Source organism: Gallus gallus, chromosome 2 (assembly GCF_016699485.2).
Source record: "Gallus gallus isolate bGalGal1 chromosome 2, bGalGal1.mat.broiler.GRCg7b, whole genome shotgun sequence".
Lineage (NCBI taxonomy): Eukaryota > Metazoa > Chordata > Aves > Galliformes > Phasianidae > Gallus > Gallus gallus.
The window spans coordinates 54,146,535-54,168,411 of NC_052533.1; the positions used below are offsets into that span (position 1 = coordinate 54,146,535).

Consider the following 21,877-nt stretch of genomic DNA (forward strand, 5'->3'; position numbering starts at 1 on the left):
ACCCGGCATTTGGTCTTGTTGAACCTCATCCCATTGGCTTCAGCCCAGCTATAACAACAGATCTGTGACAGATCATATAGGCATGAGGATTTTCAGCTCATCAAATTTGACTAGCCTAAAATCAGTTTATTTTTCTGTGCAGTGTGGCGTTCAGTTCATAGGAAGAAGTCTTCTTTAACTATGTCTGTTAATGTTTTTGTATATTTCCTACACTGGTGGTAAAGAAGAAAACATAGGTATGAAATTATGGAAGCAGAATATGAGGGAAGGAATTATTTTAATTATCTAGTGCCTTTTATCTCTACTTTTTAATTGCTGGAATAAGAAAGGCATATTCCTAGGGGTGCTGAATGAGAGAGCATGGTGACCTACTTTAGTTGAAAAACAGAGACTGTGAAGCTACTCCTCAGACCTCACAGGAATGAGCAATTATTTTCAAATATGGTTTTAAAATCTTAATGCAAAAGTGTTGCATTAGGAAGAGGAGAAGAAAACTTTCCAGCTCATATTCAGGAAGGCCTCTTTCTACACAAGCGTGTAGGCAGACTATCTGGGCCATGACTGCAGGCTACAAGGAAAGGTGAAGTTGGCGCTACTGCAGCTGAAGGGGTGTGTTTTAATGAAAATCTTAAAACACCAGAAGTTGGTCTTACTGATGGTTCTAACCTTATGATAGTTTTGTTCGTGGGTTCATCTGCATATCAGATGTACTCATTTTAGTTCATGTTGCTGAAGATATCACCTAGTGTATTGGCCAGTAGTTTACTACAATATGACTATCTCTAAATTAGTTAATTTACCTATATATTTTAGCTATTTTTCTACCTTGAAGATAATAATTGCACCTTCATACTGTTTGCTGCAAGCATGAAACAGGAAGTACCAATTGAACCATGCTTGTTGAAAGCAGTGACATCCATGCATGAAACAGGCAAGGATAATGAAAACAGGTGAGAAAACTGGTGGCATTATCTGTGTATCCTATGTAACAGAAGTGTTGATTGTATACTGTGTGTTGTGAAATACATTGTTTAATGTGCATGTTAAGCAAGCGTTCTAGCACTCCTGAATATCAGTTCAAATTCTTGAAAATACTAATTGCAACTTCAGATATTGCCTGATTTTACAAGGGAAATCAAGACGACGTTGATAGGAAGGATGCTATGTTAAGTATGCAGCATATGGAGCTTCCTGCATGTCACTATTTTGTGTTCTGTAGTTCCCTCTGGCAGAAGTGGCTTGCAAATGCTCTTGGAAAAGCAGATGCAGCAGTCTCTGTGCTGAATGATGACCTCCCTCAGCTATGGGTTATTTATGGCTTACAGTATTGTACAGGATTTCCTCTCAGCTGAGAGGAAATGTAGACAAATAATAGAAAAAATTCATTGTAACTGACACTCGTCTGCAGAACTACTTCAACACTTGGGATTCACAGCTCTCTCAGTGGCTTTCCAAGTTCTGTCAGCCCAGATAACTGCATCAGTTGGAGAGTTGCTCTTGATGCACTGAGTAGCTTGCATTCGAATGCATGTGCAAGGCATAGTTCTGCTGCACTAGGGTTGCACTATCCAAATGAGTTTGAAAGTGCTTTTCTAGGCATTTGAAGTCCATGGGAGCAAAATGACTGAAAAATAAAAGCAGCTACAGTCTTGTTTGTGGCATGAAAATATTTATGAAATTTAGTTTTATGGTACACTTGACCTTTAACAGAGATGACTGTGATTTAATGTTTTACTCAGACAGTTACTGAGGTGAATCGTGGCTTTTTATTCTAGAGCAGTACAAATACTTTTAGCTTAGAAAAGGCTTCTTTAGCAGCTTCTCAGCCTACTGTTTCTTTGTGGAGATGCTTATTTCCTAGAGAGAGAAAGAACTCAAGTTCACAGCTTTTAAATATTTATAAAAATGAGGGCCTTACCATTCTCCCTGTTGACAGGGCCAAGCAGAGATGAAACAACACAAAAATAAATCAAGCATCTTTGTAGAGAGCTCGTGACTGCTCTACTCTAGGTATTAAGCTAGCTTTCTGCACGTGTTCAACTCTAGATATTAAGCGAGTCACCATGTTGGTGCTGCAGGTGAGCTAGCACATCTGGGTCTCCAGCCCCTCATGCCTTCAACCCACTGCTGGGCTGCAGAGGCAGGAGGTAGAGGCTGCTTCAGCTCCTGGAGCAGGTGGAGAGTTCCATACTCCCCCTTGGATGCTGGTGGCACACACATTTCCTGTGAGTGTGAGAGAGTGAACACAACCCCCCCCCCCCCCCCCCCCCTTTAGTTCAGCTTGTTGGAAGTGGTATCCTGCTGCTTGCTTGCTGTGGCTTTTCAGGGGTCTGGAGGCATGGTTGCACATGCACGTAGGCATGCATATTGATGTACATGCATGGGTGCACACACGAATCATACAGCTGCACAGCTGCATGCATGGATGTACAAATGCCCGCACATGAGTGCACACATGCATGTACATGGATGTATGCTCACTCATTCATATGTGCATATGGGTGGATGCATGCGCACACATGGATGCACGCATGCATATGGATGTACACAGGCATATGCATTAGTGTGCACATGAATGCACATGCACCCACACGCGTGGACACAGGCACACTCCTGCACACCTAGCTGTGCAGTGCCGTACACAACTGCACACAGATGCACCCTTCTGCTACTCAGGCTCACGGAAAACGCACACACCCGTGCGCACGCTCCTGGCGCACCCCCACCCGCATCCCCCGCGCAGATACTCGCAGCCCACCCTGCCCCGCCCCGGGAGCACCCCGAGGGCGGAGACGCTGCGCACTCTCTCACCCGCCTCTCCACCGCCCGGGACCGCCCGCCGGGGCATGAAGCAGAGCCTGCCCTCTGGGAGGGAGTGAGACGGCCGTGGTATTGCGCTGCTACGGACCAGCCCCTCATGTGGGCTCCGTCCTTCGCGGCCCCATCCGCGCCGGGATGGAGGCGTCCGGCCGCTGCCGGCGGCACCTTCCCGTCCTGCTGCTTTGGGGTAAGTGGGACGCCGGGCCAGGGCGAGGCGGGGTAGTGGGAAGCTGCTTGTTGTCCCTAGGCTTTCCACCCTCACAGACGCGGGACTGAGCGGCTGCAGGGCGGCTGCGCTGCGGGTACGGCGCGGCTTCTGCCCTCGAGCAGTATCTCGCAGGGGGAGCTGCCCGCTGCAGTACGGTACGTGCATCCCCCCCCGAAACTGAGCTGAGCAGCATTGCTTGCCGTTCCAGCTGGGACCCCCAGTCCGGTGCCGGTGAAGCAGTTCCGAGTGCAGGAGCGGGGAAAATTTTTAGTGGTAAAGGAAGGGTTATTTCGCATTAGAGAGGCTGGGTTGCACACGGGCAGTGGTAAAAGTGCAGACATCCTTCAGACCTTCCACTTAAGGTGAAATCAACTCTATTTCCAGAAATACTTGCATGGCTTATTTATTCGTTTATTTTATTATTCATCATCAGGTAGGTTGCCTTAGGACTCAGACATGCAGTGTGTTGTGGTCAAGTCGGAAGTTTGTGGCAGATGGCAGCTCTGAACTTCATTCCACAGTAACCCCCAAGATGCAGCTTATGTGTCATGGATAGGAGAAAAGAAAATCGGCCTTGTAGATTTAGACTGAGTGCTTCATAAACTTTGTTTGCTAACTTCTTACTCTTTTCAAAATACACTGGTAAACAATGGAAATACCAATAACTATATTGATAGTTACATTGACAGTGTTCGGTAACATTGTCTTGATCTGTCTGTCATGAGAACGTAATGTCAAATAAATACAGTTTGTGATTCTCCATGTCTTGAAGACTGCTCAGAATGTTTTTCCTTTTCCAGCTGTAAAGGAATAATAATAATAATAATAACAATAAAAGCTAACACCTCCCTTGGCACATGATAATTTGTGCAACCTTGAGTTTAGTGAACCAACCAGTAATTTTTCTGAGTGGGAAGAGCTGATGTTACTGCGACTCTTGCAATGTGAAATTACTTTCTGAAGATTTTGGAGAGTGTATAACGAGGGACAATGTCGCTGTGGTTCTGAAAACTAGCAGTTGTTTTTCATCAGAAGGGAACAGGTAAATCAAATGTGCCAGACAGTTTTTGACTGTGCTAGTTGCTTTCTTAATAACACTAACCGAATAGTTTTAAGGATATCTGATAACTGATAATGTATTACTTTTGCTATAAGTTGGAAAGGATAGATATAATCAAAAACTAAACTAAATCATGCAAATTTCTTGGTAGAAAAGACATTTGGGAGCCCTGGAAATTTTAGGACGTGAAATTGAGGTTTTTCATTAAAAAAAAAAAAAAAGTCTTAACAGGTAGAAAAAAATTCCTCTTCAAGTAATGCAAACATGGTATCAGTTACTTCAGAGAATTTTTACTTGTGTGTGCATTTGTCCCTGTTTTCTAATGGCTTCTTCTGATTAACCAGAGAGCCATAAATTCTCTGTAAGGTGAAGAGTTGTCTGAGACTGGTAAGGAGACTCTCAAATCAATATGGGGCAATCAGCATCACTCTGTGGATAGTTCTACGTTTGAAAACATTTATTTGGAATTGTTCTCCTTCGAATGGGAGGGCCCAGGAATGTCTATTGACTGAAGACTTATCCTGTGAGCAAAGGATTCCAGTTTGATACATTAGACTGGGAGATGACCTTTGTACCCTGTGAAGATGATACAAGCTGGCATCTCCCTGCTTCCTCTTGTCTTCTAATTTAAATTGCTGAGGCATTGAAGATGGAAACAAAGGAGTTCCTGCTGAGATCCTGAAGTCAGAAGCTGTCTCTCTCTTGAGCAGACTCAACCACTTCGGACTATAAGTAAGAGCTTGTACTTGTCGTCCTACTTATCAGCTGAACAACACAACCTCCAACAAACCACCACTACTGAAGATCAGAATCTGACACCAAGACATCGCTGGTTTGAAGAGTGGTGAACCTCTTTGCTTTGCAGTTTGTACATCTATCTGTCTGCCTCTCTTTCCCCATTTTCTATCTTTTCTCTTTACCTTCTTTTATTCTTTTACTCTTTGTAGTAGCCGTTGCCTAATATTTTCTAATATTTTCTTACCTGTATTGTTCATTAATAGTAATTAGAGAATTAGTTTTTTGTCTCTGAGTATTAGTTGTTGTTAAGAAAGCTCTCGATAAATCGATGTGTATTATTCTTCTGAGCCTTGGATGACTCCATCGCGGTAGCGACCCCTGCTGACAAGGGGGAGGCGCGACACATGAAATAGATTGACCTTTCTCGAAACCTACAGTGTGGAACAAGAGTCCTCGGCGTTAGTGCTCACTGAATGCTGTAGGAAGCCTGTCTCGATAGGGACTGGGACCTCACTTCTCCATACTCACACCACTGCTTTCTGCCTGTCTTTCTCTTTATGGCTTTTTAAAATATTATCATTATGTAGAACCATCTGTTGTATTGTCCCTCTTTGCAAAGATGACAAAAAGGCAGTGTGTTTGTTTCCTGGAAACCCAGAAATTACAGAAGTTGGATTTGCTGTGACATGTATTCTGAGATGAAGGAATCTGTGAGCTGAGGTAGCTGATACATAGGGACATAACTGATACTGTTCCCATATGAAGTGTAGATGGTTAGAAGTTATCTACTAACTGCAGGGTAGGATCTAAGCAACTCAGAAGTAGTGATGCATCTATTGTAACATCCTACTGGGTTCTTTTGTTCCACTTCTCTGTATGGAAACTGAGACAAGTGCTTGACCAAGATATTTAACAGACTAATCAGGCTTTTTAAACAAGTACTTGTCTAACCTTTTGCTCCTTCATTGTTTGCAAGATGTCTACATTTCAGTGATATCACTTGTACAGGAGTTGAATGACTCAGTAAAGTTGGATATTTATCTAGATTCTAGAGAAGTCTTTGTCAGTATACGTATGAATGCCCATATTGAGAGGGATTATGTGATATCTGGAATATATACTCTGAAGACTTCAAAGATTGGATATAGTTGTTCATGTTTTGTAATCTCATTTCACAGAAGAATCTTCACTTTATGGACAGAGATGAAAAACCAGCCAGTTGGAGAGCTAGGAACAAAGCCTGGCTACAGGCTCCCATTCTTACTATCTTTTTAAAAGACCATATCACATCATGAAAATATGTGTACTGAAATCTGAATTCTGTAAGGTCCTGAGTTCCCCTAGCATTGAATACAGTGTCTGTATCTCCTAGGAAAGTTGGACTCAGCTGAGGGGGGAAAAAAAAAACAAATGGGAAATGAGATTGTTAACCAAATCAACTTTTTGTGTGTGTATTATTTCCTTATAAACCTATCATGCTGTCCTGCAGCTGCAAAGGGTACAATGAAAAAATAAAAAAACATTGTGGGACTGCTGAGTTTAAGAAATCCAGGTGGGTCTGTGAGTAAAACAAATAAACCTTTGCAAGTCAGAACACCTGATTTTGAAACAGAACGAAAAATGATAGCAAAGATGCTTCTCTACCAAAATGAATATGTTTCAAATTCTAAATGTATGATTTTCAACACCAAATGAATGGGAAAATAATTAGCAGACCTCATAAACATAGTTTCTGAAAGTGAAGCAGCAAATGTAAATGCAATCTGTATTCCAACTTGATGCTATATCCAAACATGCTTCCCACTCTCCTTTGCCCTTTCTATATCTTTTGATTCCTTTTTTGGAGGAAGATGTTTCTCTTTTGCCGAGGTCTGCAGAGGCCACGGGAAACGAGTTTATGCTATGTGCAGAGGACAAGGTGACCAACAGTATTTTACTGTCGGGGTTCAATTAATCTGAAGTGGCTACAGGTGCTCTATAGGTGGTAGCACAGAGCATCAAATGCCATTTCCAATTTGTCTGGTCCCAGAAGCTGCCGGGGTGACATCCTCAGGGCTTGAAGGTCACTCCAGAATGAAGGTGGAAAGGAAGATGGGCTTTCTGAACTTTCTGATTTATGCCAATATAAGTGAGATCCACTCCTGAAAACTATTTAGACAGTAAACTCTTCCTCTTGAATTAGTAAGATTCCAGTAGCTAAACAGTAGTTTGTTTTCTAAATATTCCTAAGGTCTGAGGTCCTAGCTTTTGGGTTTGGTTTAGCCATATCTGCATGGAAGCCTGTGGATCTAAGTTAGAAGTCTTTAGTGAGGTAGCCAGGTAGTGCTGCAGGTATGGACATTTACAAGCAGTGAGATTTTTAACAAAAGGCTCTCAAGCAAGACTGCCTTGTATCAAGGGGAACTGTGGGAGGTTTTGCCTCAGGAGATTTTTTTTATTTAACCATTGCAGCAATGCCTGTGGTTTTGTATAGCTTAAGATTTTTTTCAGTTTTTCCTACCTCTCAAATGGTAACAGAGATTATTTGTGGATTAAGTTAGAGGCAAATGAATCAAATCTCAGTTCTTCCTACTTAAAGAAGGAAATGTAATGAGGGGATTCTTTATAAAACAGTGTTTACTACCATCTGTGCCTTGCTGTTGAAGTTAACGCTTGAGAGAGAGATGGGAAGAAAGCAAGCTGTATTTTCATTTAAGGCTCACTAAGAATGTGTCACAAACGTGACAAAGCCTATTTCAATTCACACCTTTTTATTTTAGCAAAAGCTGTAGCATGAATCATCTTATTTCAGAATAGAAGTGCACTATTTTGTGCTTTGTGAAAACATCCTGTGCTTTTTCTCTTAAAATAAGAGTTCCTTCACAGATTTCCATATTTTTCATCTTATCTCAAGACAGGCCTGACAGAAAAAAGAAAATTTTTATTGTGACTGTACATTAGAACAATGTAAAAAAGCTGCTTGAAGAACTTTTGGGTCATTTGAGAGGAAGATGAGTGGGTATGAGGAAGGAAAGGAGCAGAAAGCAGAATAGGATTAAACTTTCATTTCTAGAAATTTTCAAGCTTGATCTCCGTTCACATTTAGGCTTCCCTGGAACCGCACTGAAGAGAGGAAACAGTTATTTCCTCTCTAAATACTTGAAAAGGCAGTGGGATAGTGCTTTTAAAAATGACCTGAAAGAGAGAATCCCTGGCTTCATCATTAGAGTATCTTGACATGAGCTACTGTACTGGCTAGAGCAAGGAGTCTGTCTGCATAGGAAGCTACAGGCCTATATTTAGCCCTGGAATAGATAATTTTGTTGTGTGAAACAGATGGCCAGATTCATGGCCTTTTGCAGAAAAGGTTCTGCTTCTTCAACCTATGCTCCAAGTGGGTCTTTGATCTGAAGATGATAATGTGATGGGCTCTGCTGTGGCCATAGCACAACACTGAAGTGATAAAGGCACATCTTGTTTGCATTTAGCAAGATTAAGCTGAGTAAGCAAAAGACTCTGCAAAGCACCACACCCTACAATAAAGCATCTGTTTTGTTACTTTCACAACCTAATAAATGCAACTAATTTGCCTTTATTTTGGAGAGTGTGATTTGGGGAAAATTTCTGCAGGCAGTGTGAGAGGAAATACTGAAATTCACATTGGCCAAAGGTCTGTTTCCAGACATTTTAAATGATCAATTTCTTTTGCATCCCTTGGTGTGCAGAGAGATAATAGTCTTTAGCATCTATGTTTAAAATATTCTTGCATTTCAGTGTCTCAAAAATACAGAGTTCTAGATGCAACAGGATATGCTTCCCTCCTGCTTCATTAAAAAAAAAAAAAAAAGTTCACAGCCATCAGTTGTTGTGAACATGTGAACAGGTAGGGAGATACTAGGACAAAAATAACACAGTGAAGTCATTCAATCCTCACCGACAGGACATAAAATCCAGGTTTCTTCCAAGACTTTAGCTCAGAGAGTACTGAGACAGAAGAGGCTTAGAAACTGTTGGATTTGATTCATAGTCCTCAGTTTTGTTCTCTCTCTGTTTCTGCCTCATCATGCACTGAAGAATATTATAAAACTTGTGTGAAGATGTCCTCATAGATGTGGATGCTCATCAAGGCATGTGGGTGTTCATAGACTAATTGAAAAGGCTCAGCTGTCAGGCACTCTACAGTTTAGAAGTGAAAGGGATATTTTTTTGGAGGGTATCTCAGCCTTGGTATCAGGGCTTTTCTACCTGGCAGCCGCATAGGGCTGTGGTACACATTTCTTCTTTACGTTTGCTTTTCGGGAGTCACTGCAGGTGTTGAACAGACCTTTTACATCTTGCGAGTTTGTGAGCTATTCCAATGGATATCCACATATCAAGAGCATAACTTGTCCAATTTAATAGTCAAAGGTTTATTTAACTGTTTAGCAGTGTGTTATCCATGTTTATTATGCACATCATGAAGTTTATATCTTCAAGTGAAATATGAAAAAAGACTTTTGAATTGCTTTCAGTTCTGGGGCACTCAAAACTGGTATTTCCAAGAAGTCATTGATTTTAATGCAGCATGTATGAAATCTCCTATATTCCTGTTTTGTTTTTGCAAAAACACATCAATATATATATATATATTTAATAAGCTAAGTTCTTACCACAAAAATAACTCAAACTTAGCGCTTACTGTATCATATTTAAAGTCATTGAAATCTTCTTTCTTGTTTTTAATCAGTGGACCTTGACTGGATTTGCATTCAGGCAAGACAGACTTTGTGATTAGGTTAATGTTGCTGCTGAATGTATTTCCAGGAATATGTTTGGTGTGGGAAGTGTTATGCAATAAAATACTTAGTAACGCACAATGAGATAGAGCTGGTATTGCTGGAGTAACTGTGGGTCCAGTTTCTTTCCAACTAGCTCTCTCATAAACCAGAAATAGCAAAAAAAAAAAAAAAAAAAAAAAAGCTCACAATGTCTGTGTTTTCTTCATATTTTAAGATTTCGGAAAAAAAATAGTAATGCTCTTCTACAAATAAATTATATTTTTAATAATGGGGAAAAATATCTGTATGTGTTAATGTTATGTTTTGAGTCTGGGATTATTCAGTGAGGCTTAATTAAAATAGGTTCCAGCTCTACCTTTTTATTGCTTTTCTGTCAGGACAGTAAAGGCTAGGAAGACTGTATATTTTTGGTACATTAATCTGCTGAAGATTTTAGCACTGTATGCTTAGACACAATTTGGTTTTCTTTTTCTTCCAGCTACTTAATAATTTGTCATGTAATGAATTACAAAATACCTTCCTACTGAAATATTTTTTTGGTCAAAACAGTTTAAAAAAAAAAAACCACCTTTTTAGGAAGTAGGAGATTTTCTATCAGTGGCAACCTTGAAATCAATGCTGGAAATATTTGTAAATAATATACTGTCATTTGGGTAGAAGTTAATGGCTCAGTGCAGAAATTATTGAAAGAGGTTTTTTCCTACTACCTTTTCTACTGCTCTCTTATGTGCCCCAGAAATCTTGGCATTTTCCTCAGACTTGGGGAAAAAACAAAACAGAACAAACAGTGCTTCACCCCCAAATGATATCAAAGCTATGGAAAATTTCAGCCTGAGAAGAATGCATAGAGACGGTGAAAGCAGACAGATTTAGACAAGCTGTTTTGAAGCTTCACTGACAGTGTTTGTGCTAAACAGTAGGGAATAACAAATATTGGTCAGGGTTTTTTTTTTTTTTTTTTTTTTTTAATAAAGAAGGTCTGAATATGTAGCAAAGTGACCAGAAGTGTATGAAGCACTCTTTTCTCTAAGTGGGGATGAATTAAAGTACTTCACTTACTCCCCAGCACATAAACAGGGAGTTGTAGAGAGGCTTCTACAGCAATACAGAGTCTAGTTTTATGCAAAACTAAGAAGTCAGCTCTAGTGTCACTAATAAAGTTCAAATTATGAAACTGAAGTCTAAACTGAGGAGGCATTCACACGATCTCTGATGCTTTTTTTGAATAGCAAGACACAATGTCTTTAGCAACTGCATTTATATAGATGTTTATTTGTGCAAACTCCCAAAAGGAGCTTCTATTTTATTCTTAAATTTCTGAAGTTTATAGTATTTATAGTGTGTAAGCTTGAGGAAAAAAAAAAAAACAAAAACATGTGAAGAAGGTTTGGATAGTGTAACAATAGGATTGTGGTGCAGTAGGAAACTCTGATGATCAGTCATCACAGAGCTCAAAAAATGTATGGATCTGAGAATCTTCTCATGAGCCTGCTGCTTGGCATCAGTTATATTGAGTGCTTCAACCTGACTCCACAGATGGCAATGAATCTGCACTCACTCACCATTCTTTTATTTCAGGGGATTCAGGGGATGCATTGTAGCATTTTTCCATACAGTGCTTACTTCCCATATAGTTGTTTCCTAGAGATAGCGCCCTAGCACATGCATGAGATGTGTCAGGGTAGGGTCAGTTTGGGTATTAGGGAGGGTGGTAGCCATGAGGGTTTTCAGATATTGGAACAGGCTCCCCAGGGCAGCAGTCACAGCACCAAGCTGCCGGAGTTCAAGGAGCGTCTGGACAGTGCTCTCAGACATAGGGTTTGAATTTTGGGTGGTCCTGTGTGGAGCGAGGAGCTGGAATCAATGATCCCTGTGGGTCCTTTCCAACTCAGGATATTCTATGATTTTAGGATTCTAATAACTCTGGAGCACTCACAGACAACTTTGGCCACTTAAGAAAAGCAACCTCATGCTTGAATAGTCAACCCAATCTACTCTTTCAAGGCAGGCATACAGATCACTGAAAAAAATGTCTCAACTGAAATTACACTGATAAAATGAAGCAACTTGTTAAGTAACATCATTAGGAGAGGAGTACTACGTGTAGCATCAAAAAAGGGTGGATATACAAGGAAGGGATGTCTTCAAGTGTTCCATGGTTTAAAGACTTCCTCAGGAGGGAGTGTGCTGTGTGACCCTTGACTGTGAAACTTTCATGGGTCATTTCACCTTCTTAAGGTTATTTGAAGGGAAAGAAAACATCATTTAAACTCAGGCTACTCTTCAGGAGCTGATCAGAGGTGCTATTTGCCTTGAAGGACTGGTCATTCACAGGTGAATAGACATAAAGTCAGTATTTTGCTGACCTCATGTTTTCTTATTACAGGGAATCCTTATGTCCCATCACATTTTCTTTTGTCTTTTCCTGCCTCTTCAACTAATGTCTGACAGCTGAGTTACAATAATAAGCACCCATTACATCATAGAAATGCTTCTAGGTGAGCAGATGCTAGCGTGCCAGACAGGTCCTGGGTATGAACACAAAATTTGGTAGATAACACTGTTCTCAAGTATACTGGGAGAGTCTCTCCACTGCAATTGCAAGCTGAAAAGCTCTTTTGGGTGAATAGATTTGAACTGTGTTACCTCATTTACTGATGTCTCTTCTGCAATTAGAAGATAAATTTCACTTCTATGTTTTAGGCAGAGAGGGGTTGTCATGTAATACATTTTCTCTGGCAACATTATTTGAGGAAAGGGAGCAGGTGTGTGCCAGAAGTCCTCATACAGGACTACTGTACTCACTGTGATGTTGATTTCCGTTAGTGGCTTTGGAGAAATTTCTTTCTAGTTGCACCATTATTTCCATAGGTGATGTGAAATGGAGGCTGCAGTAGCAACACTTTGCAAGGCTATAATGAACCTGAAGTAGAGCAGAAGTTTAGGGGAAACAAAATACAAGCTTTTTACCTCCTCTTGACAGAAGCATATTTATCTGTAGTCGTTAATGATTAAGAGCTACATTCGGGTTGGTGTAGAGATTACAAATCTGTGTGACTCTTACTATATCCTGAGAGCTCAAAGACCGGGCCTCAGAGTGGAATTTTAGATGAAAATGAGCACAACTTTGCAAGATCTGCAGATATATCCTAAATAACAGCCCTTCCTAAATTCCCTGGGAACAGGGACAGAAATAATTTCAACCAGTGACAGTTTGGATTTGTTTCTTGTCTGTTCTTACATTTCTGCCTGGCTATAGCACTTCCTGAGGAGCAGCGTCTTCTGGAATTCAGTTCTCTTTCAGAAGCCACCTTAAATTAGGTTCTGGCCCCTATACTTCTGTTGAGTGTAATATCTAAACAGTTTCTAGTACCATGAGTTAATTATTCTTTTTCAGTTTTCTTCTGTGGAAAGATCTTGAGTTGGTATTTTCATTAAGGAGCATATTTGTCTATACCACACTTTCTAAAATAGTGTGAAGAGTTTACTTCAGGCAAATGGCTCTGTTTCTGGAAAATTTAGTTCATCCACTGTCTGAAAATCAATGGTTGTAAAAGTGCTATTTTATATTTCAGTTATGGTGTGCTTCAACAAAAACATAGTAGAAACAGAAGAGAGTTGAAGAAAGTATTATTTGACACTTCAGATTGAGCCACATGACTTCCATGTAATATAGATCTAAATATTTGATTGCTAAGTAGTTACCTTCCTAAGTCTGTTGTTGAATTGGTACGCTTTATTTAAATTAATTTAAATACAACTTGTTGATTAGATACTTCTTTGAATAAAGCATTCTAGTTTCAAGCAAAGTAGTACAAAACCCATCCAGCAACTCTGGAAGTACACAGAAGCTGTTCAGACACTGTCAAGTATTATGCTGGCAGCAATGCTTTAAGCACTTTACAAAGGAATACATAAAAGAAAATTATTTGTATTTCTGCTCTGAAAAAGTCACAATTGAAGTATGAATTCACAGTAAATGGCGTATTTCTTTGTAGTCACTGGAGAACACTTCATCAACATGAGACTGAACAATTGATGCCCTCACTAATGCTTCCTGTTGATTTGCACTGATGAAATGAAAAAGCTTAAATTGCTTCCTTTCATGCTTTCCTTACTCTGAAGAGTGAAGACTTTAATGTCCAAAATTGTTAACTCTCTGGAATTATCTTACCAATTCAGAAGCAGTAACATTATATTTCCCACTGTGATGACACACAGTTCAGTGCTGTACTTTTAGTTTTAAATATTACCTTTCCTTGACTGATATGTCTTCCACACAGTTGACATGAGAAAATAAACGTGAAGTGTTAAAAAGGTTTCAGCATCAGAACAAGAGATAATGCAAAGCTGACTTCTGTGTTAGGCTTTGTCTTCAGATAATCTCTTGGTCATGAAGAAACCACTTCAAATTTCCAGCTTACACTCTTGCCAAAACCGGATGTATCAGTTACCTGTATCTATTCTGCCTACATTCCTTTAGTGGAACCCATAAACTGTCTTGATTAAAAAAAAACCTAATAACAACAACAAATAAACAACCACTAACAATAACTGTTTTTCTTACACAGGATCTCCCACCTGCTGTCAGCACTGAGAAAATCCCTGAGTGTTTCCTTTGAGGTCAGCCCAGGAAAAATCATTTTACAAGTACCACTTTGTATGCTCACATCTCCTGGGTAGACCACTGCTCCTTTCCAAACCCAGATTGCTTTGTAGTATATTACTGATATTCAGTAGGAGTTGCAGAGAGTTGGGCTGGTACTATACTTTACTGATGCACCAATATATAAATCCATCCTATTGTTCACCTTGCTCGTGTGAGATACAGGCATGATTCCTTTTGGGATGACTTTGAACACAAGTTTAGTGTGTTTTTTCAAGTACTATATTTATTGCAAACTTCTGTTTATTCCTAGCATCCTTCTTTTGTGTTGGATTCTTGTTGTTACTTGGCCCTGTGAACTTCATTTCCTCTGCTGCTTTCACACTATATGGTTATGTCCAACTATCCATCCACCCTCCTTGTTCTACTGTTATTATAAACAGAGGTGTCAAAAGGACAATTAGTAACTGAGAACAAAAGGTGACCTTTTGAGCCATATGTACTGTAATGAGTATTATTTAAAAATTGGCAGGCGAGACATTACTTTTTATACCAACAGTGTTATTTTTATTTTTTGTAATTTACAACAGTTTCTAGACTTGAAACAGTGCAAGCATTGATATTAGCTTTCTCTTTGAGGGTAGGCTGCCTGAGAAGATGTGGTGCATTTACCCCATCAGTAAATGCTAACATTTCATTGCATAGCAGGTAGAGAGCATGCAGCTGGACCAGTTTTTGATGGCAGTAGAAAAACAAGCAAGCAGGTTTGCTTGCAAGTGCAGACAAGCCATAACAAAAAGTTGTGGTGGAGTGAGGGGTGAGATAAATTCCAAGTGGACCTGAGGTTATCCCAGATGTGAACTGATTTCCTCTGTCAGCCAGACAGTGCCAGGAGGGCTCAGGTGATGGATCATCATGGGCTTTCCCATTAAGTTTCAGGATTGCTCAGCTTTGTCATCATCTGAGGTGTCTTGGTCACATACATTTAAAATCTCCCATGCGTGGCTTTTAGAGAAGTCTTTGGAAGAGACAGCCACATGACATTGATGTTCACGTCATTTTTTCTTCTATACTTATACAGACTCTACTGCAGTGGGGTTCTTCAGCTTGTAAATGCCCAGGACAAAGGATAATAAATAAATCCTACCTCAGCTGTAACCAAGTGCACTAGGGTTCCTGTTCAGTTGTCAGAACATAGGTGAAGATCTTTCCATGGAGAGAGATTTCTAAGTAGATTAGATACTCACAGTGTGGTGTGGGAGATAACTTCCTGACACAGCTGTTGAGGGAGCCAGTGAGGGGAAGCAAAATCCTGGACCTGCTATTTGTTAACAGAGAAGGTCTTGTGGGGGATGTTGGTTGTCATTGGAGGTTGGAGGTCATCTAGGGCAAAGTGATCATGAGATGCTACATTTCTCGATCCTTGTTGAACCACAGAGGGGAGTCAGCAGAACTGCCACCTTAGACTTCTGGAGGGCAGACTTTAACCTCTTTAGGACCATGGTTGAGAGGATCCCTTGGGAGGTAGTTTTGGAGAGTGTGGGAGCCCAGGAAGGCTGGGAATACTTTAAGGAAGTTATTTTAAAGGTGCAGGAGCTGATCATCCCCAAGTCATGGAAGACAAGCCGATGGGCAAAGAGGCTGGACTGGCTGAACAGAGACCTTTGGCTGGATCTCAAGAACTAAAGGAAAGTTTATGGTCTCTGGAAGAGTGGGCAAGCTACTTATGATGATTACAGATATGTAGTGAAGCTGTGCAGGGAGAAAATTAGAAAAGCCAAAGGCCAGCTAGAACTAAACTTGGCCACTAAGGTGAAGGAAAAACACTAAATATTTTTATAAATACATCAGCGGCAAGAGGAGGGCTAGGGAGAATCTCCATCCCTTGTTGGATGCCGAGGGCAAGTTGGTGACCAAGGATCAGGATAAGGCTGAGGTACTTAATGCCTTCTTTGCCTCAGTCTTTAATAGTAAAACTAGTTGCTCCCTGGGAACACAGCCCCCTGCACTGGTAGATAGGGAGGGGAATCTGTATGGTCCATGATGAGATGGTTTTGGACCTGTTCTGAAAGCTGGATGCTCACAAACCCATGGGGCCAAATGGATTGCACCGTAGAGTGCTGAGGAAGTTGGTGGACATGGTTGCCAAGACACTCTCCGTCATTCCTCGGCAGTCCTGGCTAACGGGGGATGTCCTGATGGACTGGGGCTGGAAAGATGATTCTGGTAGCTCCAGACCTATCAGTCTCAGCTTAGTGCCAGGGAAGGTTATGGAACAGATAATCTTGGGAGCTATCACGGACCAATTCAAGATCAACCAGGGGATCAGGCCCAGTCAGCATAGGTTTAAGAATGGTAGATCCTGTCTGACAAACCTGATTTCATTCTATGACAAGGTGACCCGCTTAGTGGATGAGGGTTAGGCTGTCGATGTTGTCTACCTGGACTTCAGTAAAGCCTTTGACACTGTCCCCCACAATATTGTCGTGGAGAAGCTGGCTGCCCATGGTTTGGATGGGTATATGCACTGCTGGGTGAAGCACTGGCTGGATGGCCGGGCCCAGAGAATTGTGGTCAATGGAGTTAAATCTAGTTGGCAGCCAGTCACGAGTGGTATCCCCCAGGTCTCAGTACTGGGGCCGCTTCTATTTAACATCTCTATTAATGATCTTGATGAGGGGATTGAGTACACCCGCAGTAAGTTTGCAGACAACACCAAGTTTAGAGGGAGTGTTGATGTGCCAGAGGGGAGAAGGGCACTCAGAGGGACCTGGATAGACTGGATCGATGGGCCAAGGTTAACTGTATGAGTTTCAATAGGGCCAAGTGTCAGGTCCTGCATTTTGGTCACAACAACCCCAGGCAACCCTACAGGCCTGGGGAAGAGTGGCTGGAAGCTGCCTGACAGAAAGGGACCTTGGTGTACTGATGGACAGTCGGCTGAATATGAGCTGACGGTATGCCCAGGTGGCCAAGAAGGCCAATGGCATCCTGGCTTGTGTCAGGAATGGTGTGGTGAGCAGGACTAGGGAAGTAATCCTTCTCCCTGGACTTGGTTCTGGTGAGGCCCCCACCTTGAGTACTGTGTTCAGTTTTGGGCACCTCAGTACAGAAAGGACATCGAGGTGCTGGAGCAGGTTCAAAGAAGGGCAACAAGGCTTGTGAAAGGCTTGGAGAATATGCCCTACGAGGACAGACTCAAGGAGCTGGGGCTATTTAGTCTGGGGAAAAGGAGGCTAAGGGAGATGTTATTGCTCTCTTCCATACTTGAAAGATGATTACAGCGAGAGCGGGGTTGGTCTCTTCTCACTGGTGACAGGTGACAAGATGAGGGGAAATGGCCTCAAGTTGTGTCAGGGTAAGCTTAGGTTGGATATTAGGAAATACTTCTTTACAGAAAGGGTTGTTAAGCACTGGAACAGGCTCCCCAGGGAGGTGGTTGAGTCACCTTTCCTGCATGTGTTTAAAAACCGTTTGGATGTGGGTGGTCAGGGACATGATTTAATGGAGGGTTGTTAGAGTTACGGTAGTATGGTTAGGTCATGGTTGGACTCGATGATCTTTAAGGTCTTTTCCAACCTGAGTGATTCTATGATTCTATGACTTTGGGTTAAATAAAAAGATTGATGAATTTGCTGACTAAGCAAGAGGTAATATTATGCAACTTTTCCTTAGTTTCATATGACATCAACTGGAAGGAGTTTTTAACGGAGTGGGAGGGCACCTCACTTTCTTCTGCAGGCTGGAGCTAGTTGGGCATCAGCTGGGGGGTGGTAAGCAATTGCTTGTGCATCACTTGTTGTATGGAATCATAGAATCATACAATCATAGAATGACCAAGGTTGGAAAAGACCCACAGGATCACCCAGTCCAACCATCCACCCATCACCAATAGTTCTCACTAAATCATGTCCCTCAACACAACACACATCCAAACGTTCCTTGAACACCTCCAGGGTCAGTGACTCCACCACCTCCCTGGGCCTTTCACTGGGCATTCCAGTGCCTGACCACTCTTTCAGAGAAGTAGTATTTCCTAACGTCCAGCCTGAACCTTCCCTGGTGCAGCTTGAAGACATTCCCTCTAGTCCTATCACTAGTTACACGAGAGAAGAGGCTGAGCCCCAGATCACTACAACCTCCCTTCAGGTAGTTATAGAGAGCTATAAGGCCTCCTCTGGGCCTCCTCTTCTTCAGGCTGAACAATCCCAGCTCCTTGTAAGAGATTATTCTTTTGCATCATTGTCTCAAAGCTTGCTGAGGGACACAGATGAACAAGTCCAAGCAAGTCCTAATCAAGGTTGAGAAATCCTTTGTCTGGAGAACACAGATGGACAAGCCCTGGGCAGGGGTTGCGAAATCCAATGTCTGAGGGACACAGATGGACCAGGCCAGGGGCAACGAGAGAGAGAGAGATAAACCAGAGCTTAATGGCCAGGAAGCTGGTCCTTTATGTTGGCTCATCTTGAGGGAGATAGCCATCTCAGGGGGTGCTGCACATGACCTGTTACCCAAGCACCCAGGGAATGCCATGCGTGCAGAAGAAGGATAAAGAAGGGATGAACAACCATGAGAGGTTGGTAATAGTAAACAGCCATTAAGGTTTCTGATAACAGATTTCTCATGAAGAGGAACAGGAAGGTTTCTGACATGAGAAGTCTCACGACCTGCCTCTCCCTTTTGGACTTGCTCTGTGCTCTACATGCTTGCTGCCTAAGGCCGGCTACTCTGCTGCTGCTCTCACCCCCGAGGAAGTGTCTGCCACCAGATCCCTCATTACAGAGTACCTGCATTCTGACGGAATCTCCAGGGCCTGCTACTAGAGACCTGCTGCTTCCTCCCGGACTTCTTCCCAGACCTACCCCATACCTGCACCTTCTTGCTGTCTAAGACCGGCCACGCTGCTCCTGCTCTCCCCTGCGCTTTTGCTCCGACCATCAGAATGTCGTGCAACATGGATCGCTGCTGGATCCTTGTGGTGACTATCTCTGCTTTACGCAATTCTTGCCTCTTTCTGTCTTTTCTATCGTCCGCCTTCTCTTCCCCATCACCCTAAATCGTCCGTCCTCCCCTTCCTCATCTTCCTGATTAAGATTTGTAATAAACTGGTCGGACCAACATTTTAACTGTTGTTTCTTATCTCACGCTGAGTATACATATATCAGAGAACCTCCTCTCCCTCCAATCATTGGAGCAAGACACTCCTTCAGCAGCTCTTCATAAAGCCTGTGCTCCAGACCCCTCACCAGCTTTTTGCCCTTCTTTGAACACACTCCAGGGCCTCGATGTCTTTCTTGCAGTGAGGGGCCCAGTAGATATAGTCATATCTATTTGCCTTTTCTCTATCTTAGTAAATATTTTTACCTAAACCCACAAGTTCTACTTTATTATTATTATTATTATTCTCTCCCCCATCCCACTGGGAAGAGGGGAAGTGAGCAAATGTCCATGTGGTGCTAAATCACTTGCCAAGTTAAACCACAACAGTCAATTTGGCACCCAGCTTTGCAGCTTGAAGGGTTGAGATAACAGCAGATTGTGTTAACACAGGATGTTGTGGTAGTTTGATAATTGCTGGTCGTGATATTGAGGTTGATTTTTTTCTTCCCCCCCCCCCCCCCCCCCCCCCCTCCCCTATTTATGGAGCTCTTTGAGAGTCTTCTCATCGAACTATATTGTGTAGCACCTTGCTTGATGTTTGTTTTTCCTCCTGTGTTTTGTCATCTCTGGGAGCTGGATTAAGGTTTTTTATATTGCTATGCTGTGTGGCACTGACTTACATTATGATAAAATTGGCAGTCAAGAAACAAATGTTTTGTGTGCATCTGACATTGTAGTCATCTTTGAGTTTTGGAAGCTGTATTGTCAATGCTATTAGTAATTATACTATGTTTTGTCTCCTTGGGGAGCCCAGCTTTGGAGGAGATAAGGGAGAACACTTTCCTGCTGTTCCTCAGCCTCTCTTTCACTTTTCCTTTTTATTCCCTGGAGTTTGAGAGCTAGTTACAACAGCTCTTGAGAATTTTGAATATCCATGGGATGTTCAAACCAGCATGCTCCTACAGCTATGTGTCATGAATGTGTTTCAGGTTATGTTTAAGATTAAACAGTTATGTAAGAATAGCACCTAGCGATCTGTCCTGGGGGAGGATAGCGTGGCAGAGTGTGGGAAACTATGGGCAGGTGTGTAGGGCAGTGAGCACCCCCAGTGGTTTGGAACCTCACCTCTGAACAACTGCAGGGTCCTGAAAAACTAATTGGATATTAGTTTTATATAGTTTTTATTATTATTATTGTTATTAATATTAATATTATTATTATCTTACTAATATTTGGAAAGGTCTGCTGTCACCCTGGTAATCCTAAAGAGGCACTGATCATTGCACTGGCCTATGCCTATCAAGCTCAGTTCAACACTATTCAACATCGTCAAGGGGAAGAGAATACTTCAGGACCCGATGACAGTGTGTCAGGCCCTACCATTGCTCCAATTCCCAGGATGGGCACTGTGGCTACTCTAACACTTCTCATGTGCCTAGGAGGTGCCACAACCCTCACAACAACTCCTGTGGTCGCTCCAGTCTCTGTGACAAGTCTCAGATTGAGTGCCAAATTGATTGTTGTGGTTTGATCTGGCAGTTGGCTCAGCACCATGCAGTCATTTTCTTACTCCCCATTCCCAGTGGGATGGGAAATAAGTAACAATTAAAAAAAAAAAAAAAACCAAAACAAAACAAATCAACAACAACAACAAAGAGCAGAACTTGTAGGTTGAGATAAAACCATTTACTAAGATAGAGAAAAGGAGAATAGTTGACTATATATGTATGTATATATAAATGTATGTAAAAATAAAACAAAACAAAACAAATCAACAACAACAACAAAAAGCAGAACTCGTAGGTTGAGATAAAACCATTTACTAAGATAGAGAAAAGGAGAATAGTTGACTTATATATGTATGTATATATAAATGTATGTAAAAATAAAACAAAACAAAACAAATCAACAACAACAAAAAGCAGAACTCGTAGGTTGAGATAAAACCATTTACTAAGATAGAGAAAAGGAAAATAGTTGACTACATATATATATATATATATGTATATATAAATGTATGTAACAAGTGATGTACAAGCAATTGCTCATTACCTCCCGGCCTATGCCTCTTGAGCAGCAGAAGAGAGTAAGATGAACTCTCACCCACTTCAAAACTCCTGCATGATGTCATATGGTATGGAACAGCCCGTTGTCCAATTTAAGTAAGCTGTCCTAGTCTTGTTCCCTCCTAGCTCTTTGGGTCCTTTGCTTTAAGTGGCTTTGGCTTTATACAGTACTGCTTAGGAGGCAACTAAGGCAACATCAGTGTGTTATCAACATTGTTTTTCTCCTTGAACCAAAACATCCCATTTGAAACTAAGATAGTCTGGAGCACAGGCCTTATGAGAAGCAACTGAGGTAACTGGGATTGCTTAGCCTGGAGAAGAGGAGGCTCAGGGGGGACCTTATTACTCTCTACAGCTACCTGAAGGGAGGTTATAGCGAAGTGTGGGGTTGACCTCTTTTCCCAGTAACTAGTTGCAGGATGAGAGGTGATGGCTTTGAGTTGTACCATGACCTTTTGAGACTCAATGCAGCAGTAACAATGGAGGATTTAGATATCAGTGATAGGAAATTGTAGAGGAAGA

General features: G+C 41.6%; 1 protein-coding gene across 2 annotated transcripts in view; it reads left to right on the forward strand.

The window, feature by feature from the left end:
- The first annotated feature begins 2,871 nt into the window (after positions 1–2,871).
- The window catches only part of RAMP3 (receptor activity modifying protein 3), a 50,594-nt gene continuing 31,588 nt past the window's right edge, over positions 2,872–21,877 (forward strand). The window contains exons 1-2 of one of the 2 annotated variants that reach the window (XM_025147235.3): positions 2,872–3,007; positions 14,155–14,206. Coding sequence is in view for 1 of the 2 variants with exons in the window: in NM_001144973.3 (NP_001138445.1) it covers positions 2,956–3,007 (52 nt within the window). In the remaining variant the exon portion in view is untranslated. The remainder of the gene's footprint in view (positions 3,008–14,154; positions 14,207–21,877) is intronic. The other variant, NM_001144973.3, reaches the window with a different exon arrangement.